Genomic DNA, 8,473 nt, shown 5'->3' with positions numbered 1-8,473 from the left:
AGTTAATTTATTTATCTCATACAAGACCAGATATAGCATATACAGTGAGTCTTGTTAGTCAATTCATGCATAATCCTAGTGAAGAGCATATGGGGGTGGTTACTCGTATTTTGTGATATCTTAAGTCGTCTCCTAGAAGAGGATTTATGTTCAAGAAAAATAGTTAATTGAATATTAATGACTACACAGATTTGGACTGAGCTGAGAATGCAACAGATAAAAGATCAACATTAGATTATTTGACCTTTGTTGGAGGAAACTTAGTTACTTGGAGAAGCAAGAAGCAAAAGGTGGTGGTTTTATCTAGCATAGAGGAAGAATTCAGAAGTATGACAGAGAAAATTTGTGAACTTCTTTGGCTAAAGATATTGTTAACAGAAATAGGTCTTGACTCAAGTTCAATGATAAAGATGTTTTGTGATAACAAGTCAGCTAGACAAATTATTCAGAATCCTATTCAACATGACAGGACAAATATATTGAAGTAGATCGACATTTCATTAGAGAAACTTGAAGAGAAAATAATAATGTTTTTCACATGTGAAATCAGAAAATCAATTAGAAGACATGCTAACAAAAGTTGTTCCAAGTATACCATTTAATAGCTCATTGGACAAGTTGGGTATCAAAGACATCTAGTGTTGCAAAGAGTTGTACAATGTGAGCTAATTTAGGAAATAAAATGAGTGATTGGTGGGATTGGAGCCTAAATTGTTATTATTCTGTTTTCATTAATGTTGATTATCTTTCTATTTAGGTGTCTGTATTGATTATTGTAAATTATTTTTCCATTTAGATCTCTTTTCTTTCTGTATAAAGTTGTTGCCTTATAATTATTGAAATATATTGAAGCTAATAGAAAAAATAAACTTCTCACTGTATTTGATTTTTATCATATTTGTAGTGCACACAAATCCGTGATATTTACGTAAAATTAGATATTTTATGTATATATTTTGTAAAATTGATCTAACAGTTTCTCCTGCCTCATGCTACAAAAAGATTTAGAGGTCCCCTTGATTGAAATTTAAGTTATTTAGCTTGAGGTACAAAGATCAATTGTCACTTGATTCATATTTTCTACTTTCTTTAGTAATGCACCCATTTTTAAAAATATTAGATTTGCCTTCTGATCTCGACTTTGAGTCCCTGAGAATGGAAAAGATCTTATTAGAAGTGTCGGCGCTAGAAATAAACCATGCTATATAGGTGAATCCCAATTAAATCGGATCCCATACAACTACAGAATAATACTATTAATAGATATCAGATGAAAAGTCCAAAAAAAAAAAAAAAAATTAGTTTCATTTGAATTATCAAACCAAACTATGGACACCTCTTATATAATTCACATTATAAATAGGGGTGGGACTTGGAGGTTTTTTGGAGGTTTTTATTGAGACAAGCAAATCTAAAAAACCAATAAAAATGTTTCAAAGTTTTGTGTTTAAAGAGCCATCTCCAATAACCACAACAATATCTATGGTGGCCTTTGTGTTTGTGGCCTTCTTTGGTATATCAGAAATATTTGGGAAGCATCTACAGTTCTCCAAATTCGTCAATGTCAGTTCCAATTCTAATTCACATAGTAATAATTTCTTGCAGAGCAAATTGTCTAGTAGAATTGGGATGTTTATAGTCTATGCCCCACCTTGTGTTGTTGGCTTTGCTTCATTTGTGATGTACCCAAATGGTGAAACTAGGTTTATCATGCTTAAATCTGCTGTTACTATCCATTTCTTGAAGAGGGTTCTTGAGGTAATTAAATTTTTATCTCACATGTATTTGTTATAAATCTAGCAAACATGTATAAATATTAGATTTTGATAGGCTGAATTACAGTGATAAGAGAATTTAGTTTAATTTCATAAGGAGTCTTGGGAGGATAATATAATGTGTAGGTGTATGCATATTTTACTCCTAACATTGTCGTCCTGTGGTCATAGAGAGGTTGTTTTCTGTATATACTTTGTTTCAATTAAAGAAAGAGAAAGCAATTCAAAATAGTTTTGAATACGACAAATATGAACATAAAAAAACTATGACTAATAATAATCAAGCATTTTGAAAGAAAGGAACAATAACAATTAAATAATATGATAACCAAAGTATAAGAGATAATAAACTATGAGAATAATACTACTTATACCAAAGGAGAAGAAGCAAATCCGTTGCTCCAAACTACCAAATAACTACAGTCAATGATTCTACTGAATATGTATCTCAATAATTAACAACATTTCATATTCTACTTTGCAGGTTCTATTTGTACATAAATACAGTGGTGGAATGGTTCTTGGTTCAGCACTTATTATATCATCCTCCTATATTACATTGGTTGCAGTCCTAATACATCTCCAACACTTAATTCAAGAATATACTGAGCCAAAAATTGATCTAAAATATATTGGTTTAACAATATCTTTAGTTGGAATATGTGGCAATTTTTATCATCATTACCTCCTTTCCAAGCTAAGAGATAAAAAAGAAAAGGGCTATAAAATTCCTCAAGGTGGTCTTTTTAGTATGGTCATATGTCCTCATTATTTTTTCGAAATTCTTGACTTTTTAGGGATTTCATTTATTTCCCAAATGTCATTATCATTTTCATGTGTTGTGGGTTCAACTTTATACATGATGGGAAGGAGCTATGTTACTAGGAAATGGTATATTTCTAAATTTAAGAATTTCCCAAATAATGTAAAGGCTTTGATTCCGTTTGTTTTCTAGACTTTATATATAGTTTGATGTAATAAAGGGATACTTTATATCCCATTTATGCTACTCCATTAGAAAGCATGAGAAGACTTTTTATTGAGCTTTTAACAAGTGGATCCTTGAGTACTGTTGAACTTTAATAACCTGTGTTAGAATTTTTTATTTGTACAAAGGAAATTCATTAAATAAGTTTAAAATTAAATCCAGAATCCAATTGCTAATACATGATTACACTATCATTAAATTTAAAAGGGATCTTTCAAAAATAGGAGCAATTTGTTATAAAACTCACTTTTCATAATCATATTTTACTTAATTACCATTTATAATCGTAGTATACGACTTATGCCCCCTGTATTCGGTTTTACAGATTGTATGTAATTATATAAAATATGAATACAGTTCCTATTTAGTCGCGCCAAAAATGGAATTCAATATTTTTAAAAAGAAAAAAATCTCAATCGCTCTTATCTCGTTGAACTGAATATTTTCTTGCCTAACACTACCATTATCTTTTCTTATATTTTTTTTCTTCTTCATGTTTTTCCCCTTTTTTTTCCTTCTTTTTTTATTTTTTTTTAATTTTTTCCTATTTTTATTTTTTTCGTTTCTTTCTTTTTCTTTTTTTATTTTTTTCTCTCTTTAATCTCTAACTTCTATTTCTCTTTCTTCTTTTCTTTTCTTCTTTGATTTTTTTTTGTACTTATTTTCTTTATCATTTTTTTGTTCTATTTTATATTTTTTGTATTTTCAAAAAATATGACTAGTCGAGCACAAGTCATGGATGATAACGTAAATACCACAATTGTTTATCGTATTTGTAGTCACACCGCCATTTTTATTTTTGTATTCATTGATACAACTGTATTTGTATTTGTATTTTAAAGTTCGCACTTGTATTTATATTTTATAGTTCGTATTTGTATTTGTATTTGATAGTTTGCACTTGTATTTGTAATTGTTAGTTTGCGTCATCATTTATATTTTATATAATTCGCACTTGTATTTTAAAGTACTATTTTGTATTTGTATTTTATAATCAACTGCATATTATATTGAATTATATTTATATTATGGTTTTATTGTGTTTATTTATTTAGATTATATTGGGATTATACTTGTATTTGTATTCTATTTTCGTCGATATCTTTTTATTTTTTAAAAAATTATTTTGTATTTGTATTTGTAAGTTGATTGCATATTGTATTTAGCTGTGACTATGTACAATTTATTATTTGTATTTGTATATAAACAAGTAAATGCATTAATTGTATTTTCTTGATTCTAATATATATAAATATGTAATGTATCATTTGATACAAATGTACCGTTTTATATTTGTATATCAAAATTATCATTCGTATTTGTAAATAAATAAATATTATTTGAGACAAATACAATGACAAACAAATGAAACAAATGATTTTACAAATACAAATACAATATGTATTTGTATAAAAATTTGGGTTATATTTATTTGTATAAATAAATACAACTAGTATCAATAAATACAAACAAGTATCCGTAGAAAGAAATTCAATCGTTCCTTTTCAATAATTAAAAAACACAAATGATAGTTTACACTTGTATTTATATGTTATAGTTCGCATTTGAATTTGTATTTTATAGTTCACACTTGTATTGGTGCTTGCTAGTTCGCACAAATGAAAAGAAGGAGAAAAATTAAAAAGAAAAAAAAGGAGAAAAAATACAAAAAAAAAAAAAGAAAAAAAAAAGTAAAAGAAATAAGAGAAAAAATACAAAAACAAAAAAAAAACGAAAAGGAAAAAATGAAAAAGAAAAAAATAAATATTAAAAAAAAAGTGAAAAAAGGAAAAAATAAAGAGAAAACAACAAAAAAAGGAAAAGAAAAACTGAAGAAAAAAAATTGAAAATGGAAAAAAAGAAGAGAATAATAGAAAATAGAAAAAAAGAGAAAAATACATGAGAAAGACTATGAATTGTAATTGAAAATAATTAATAGGCAAGAGGGGACTATAAATTATAATTAATTGAAACTTAGGCTAAATAGAGTAATTAGGAGTCCATGTTTGCTAAAATATGTAGTTATCCAATTTAAAACTCATAAAATTAAACTATATATATAGAGAGAGAGATTGAAATAACAAGTCGTCATGCAAGTGTTACATTACAAACTTGAACGACCATAAATTAGAGAAAAATAAATGTATACTAAAAGAGCCATAACCTTTAATATGATTGGGTCAAATGACTTTCTTATGACAAAACTAATATAAAGGAAAGCATACAAACTATCAAGAGAATAATTTCTCCAAAAGAAACTCTTTAATGAATATATTCGAGCAATTTGCTGCCTAACAATATATTTCTTCAGGCAATTTACTGCCTTCATCCTTCTCTTTTGTTCTCCAACAACCAATTCGCTCTACATCTGAACAGAAAGGAAATATTTCACTACGATAATCTAACTTGTCCAGTTTCACCACATGAAATTCACATCAATTATTACTTATAAAGTACCAATTTCATTGAAACCCATCATCAAAACATTGTTATAGAAATCAACTGGACTTGTTTCATCAGTCATCCTTTTGAATCCTCACTTCTTTTGCCTTATTCCAAAATGATTTCTTAGATCTTTGGTGTATTAAGAGTGCAGGAATAATTCTTAAATAGAAGTGTGTTAATTAGTATTTTAAAGAAATAAGATGAAACAGAATTAGCCAAGTCCTTCAAATTCATGAAGTGTCCTTAAGGAAATAATTCTCCTCAAGTTCCCGAGGTTGCGGAATTTTCTTCCCAGGATAAAATGGCTTCACAACCAGAATGTAGCGGTACCTCAAACTTTTTAGTTTTCTTCGAACTCACTCAACGGGAGATGATCACACAGAGTTTTTAGAAGCAAGAGAACATTTTTCTTATGCAGAAAATTTTCATACTAAACCTGTGGAAAAATGCAGGTTTATATAGCCATCAAGTGCCTCTTCCAAAAAGAGGCAATGGTTTATTCGGAAAGATGTATCCTTTGGAACAGTCATGTCTGTTCATCGAATCATTCTGTCTTTTTTCTGGACAATGAAACCCATCCGAACAGACATCTCTTTTTTCGAATCAGTGTGTCATTTTGTCGAAGAGTTGCATCCCTTCCGAAGCAGCATTTCGCATTTCTATAGTTTCTGCACTGTGTGTATGCATGTTAATGGAGGAACAAAATTGTTACGTTTTTTTCCTTTGGATTTTCGGACTGCATTGAATTTCTTCCCAAATAAATTTTGTCCAAAATATTAATCTCATCGATCAATCATTTTTCAAATCCAAATCTGAAGCCGAGTGAGCGATGACGATGACAACGTGAGACACCTCTTGGTTCTTGCCTCACTTACCATGTGGAGTAAGTGTTTCTTAATATAAACACTTGAAAGTTTCCTTCTCCCACATTAGAATTTAGTAGACTTTCCCATTATTTTGAGTACACTTTTCATTTTGAGTGTTATCTTGATTTATTTTCTCCACTTGGTTTCCTCCATTTTCCATTCACACTTTTTAATCTTCAACCCAATAATCCCCCACATGAATGGGTAATGGATACTTTTTCGTTAAACTTTACGGACAAGTATATGATCATCAAGCAAAGACTGACTGCATTTAGATAAGTGGGTTTGCCGTTGAACTGTCCGTAGTAAACATGCATTGGATGCACTCGGTCAATCGATAGATTTGATAACTTTGAACCGTCAAGCTTTAGTGTACACCTCGAAAACACTTGTCATAAAACCAGCCTTTTACCGGTTATGATTCTCACGGTTTTTTTATTTCAGCCATGAACACGTCACAGTCTCATGAGAGCTTAGAGAATAGGCATTTACTAACATTCTCTTTGAAGCGGCTTCCACTTTACCCTCACATAGGTGATTTATAAACATTCAATCCTATAGATTAAACTATTTGGTCAAGTCTACCAAATTTAGATAATCATTAAAAGACTTCACACCATATGTCTTATCCTTGTTTACTAAATATTGTCTACATCATAAGAATGAGTTGGGTATATTGACAATGTTGAACCTGTCAGACACAACTTTGTTTGATCTCCTTGAACCTAGCTCTTGGGATCTCCAGTCTTCTAGGTAGAGTTACCGCCATGCTGACCGTAAATCCATTTCCTTGAATGTTATCTCAACTCATTCTCTAGATAGGCCTTTTGTAAGTAGATCCGACACATTATCCTTTGACTTCACATAGTCAACAGTGATAATTCCACTAGAGAGAAGTTCTCTAATGGTATTATGTCTCCGTCTTATATGACAAGATTTATCGTTGTAAATCATGCTTCCTGCCCTACCTATTGTCGCTTGGCTATCAGAATGTATACATACTGGTGCCACTGGTTTGGGCCAATAAGGAATATCTTCCAAGAAATTTCAGAACCATTCTATTTCTTCACAAGCTTTATCCAATGCGATAAACTCAGATTTCATTGTGGAGCCAGCAATACATGTCTATTTGGATGATTTCCAAGAGACTGCTCCTCCACCGTTAGTAAATACATATCCACTCGTGGATTTTACTTCATTCAATTCGGTGATCCAATTTTCATCACTATATTCTTCAAGTATCGTGGGATATTTATTATAATGCAAAGCATAGTCTTGAGTGTATTTAAGATACCCCAAAACTCTTTTCATTGTCATCCAATGTGTTTTGTTGGGATTACTCGTGTATCGACTCAATTTACTAATAGCACATGCTATGTTTGGTCTTGTACAATTCATGATATACATTAAATATTCCAACACTCTTGCGTACTCCAATTGTGAGTCACTTTCACCTTCATTCTTTTGAAGTGCAAAGCTCACGTCCAATGGAGTCATGGCGATACCAAATTCTAAATACTTAAATTTGTCAAGTATCTTTTCAATGTAATGATACTGTGACAATGACAATCCTTGTAAAGTTCTATAGATTCTTATTCCTAAGATCATTTCCGCAAATCCAAGGTCTTTTATATCAAACTTGCTCTCGAGCATTCATTTCGTAGCATTTATGTCAGAAATGTCTCTACTGATGATCAGCATATCATCCACATAAAAACAAACAATGACTTGGTGATTTGAAGTGTTTTTAATGTAAACACATTTATCACATTCATTTATCTTGAACCCGTTTGCCAACATGGTTTGATAAAACTTTGTATGCCACTACTTAGGTGCTTGTTTTAGTCCATAAAGTGACTTACCAAGTTTACTTACCTTGTTTTATTTTCATGGAACCACGAAACCCTCAGGTTGTTCCATGTAGATTTCTTTCTCCAATTCTCTATTTAGGAATGTTGTTTTTATATCCATTTGATGGATTTCAAGACTATATACCGCCTACAAGACAATTAACTTCTGAATTGATGTTATCCTCATTACAAGTGAGTATGTATCAAAGTAATCAAGGCCTTCTTTTTGTTTAAAGACTTTTACTGCAAGTCTTTTCTTGTATTTGTCAATAGTACCATCCGCTTTCATTTTCCTTTTGAAGATCCATTTAGAACCTAAAGGTTTATTCCCTATAGGAAGATCAACCAACTCCCACGTATGGTTGCTTAAGAATGAATCACTTTCACTATTAACTTCTCTTTTTCAAAAGAATGAGTCTTACAATGACATCGCTTCTTTAAATGTTTAAGGCTCATTTTCTAAGAGAAATGTTAGAAAATCCGACCCAAATGAAGTTGACGTTCTTTGACGTGTACTACGTATTAGATTCTCATCATTATATACATCCT

General features: G+C 30.4%; 1 protein-coding gene across 1 annotated transcript; it reads left to right on the top strand.

Moving 5' to 3' along the window:
• Window positions 1-1,376: 1,376 nt before the first annotated feature.
• LOC107850056 (steroid 5-alpha-reductase DET2-like) lies at window positions 1,377-2,820 on the top strand. The gene is made up of 2 exons (XM_047403974.1): window positions 1,377-1,758; window positions 2,260-2,820. The coding sequence occupies exons 1-2, from the start codon at window positions 1,429-1,431 to the stop codon at window positions 2,728-2,730; spliced, it is 801 nt and encodes a 266-aa protein (XP_047259930.1). The 5' UTR covers window positions 1,377-1,428; the 3' UTR covers window positions 2,731-2,820.
• The last annotated feature ends 5,653 nt before the right edge of the window (window positions 2,821-8,473 follow it).

The sequence above is a fragment of the Capsicum annuum genome, unplaced genomic scaffold (genome assembly GCF_002878395.1).
Source record: "Capsicum annuum cultivar UCD-10X-F1 unplaced genomic scaffold, UCD10Xv1.1 ctg5044, whole genome shotgun sequence".
Lineage (NCBI taxonomy): Eukaryota > Viridiplantae > Streptophyta > Magnoliopsida > Solanales > Solanaceae > Capsicum > Capsicum annuum.
The sequence above is the reverse complement of the archived record's forward strand: the minus strand, read 5'-3'. Positions and strand labels throughout refer to the sequence as shown.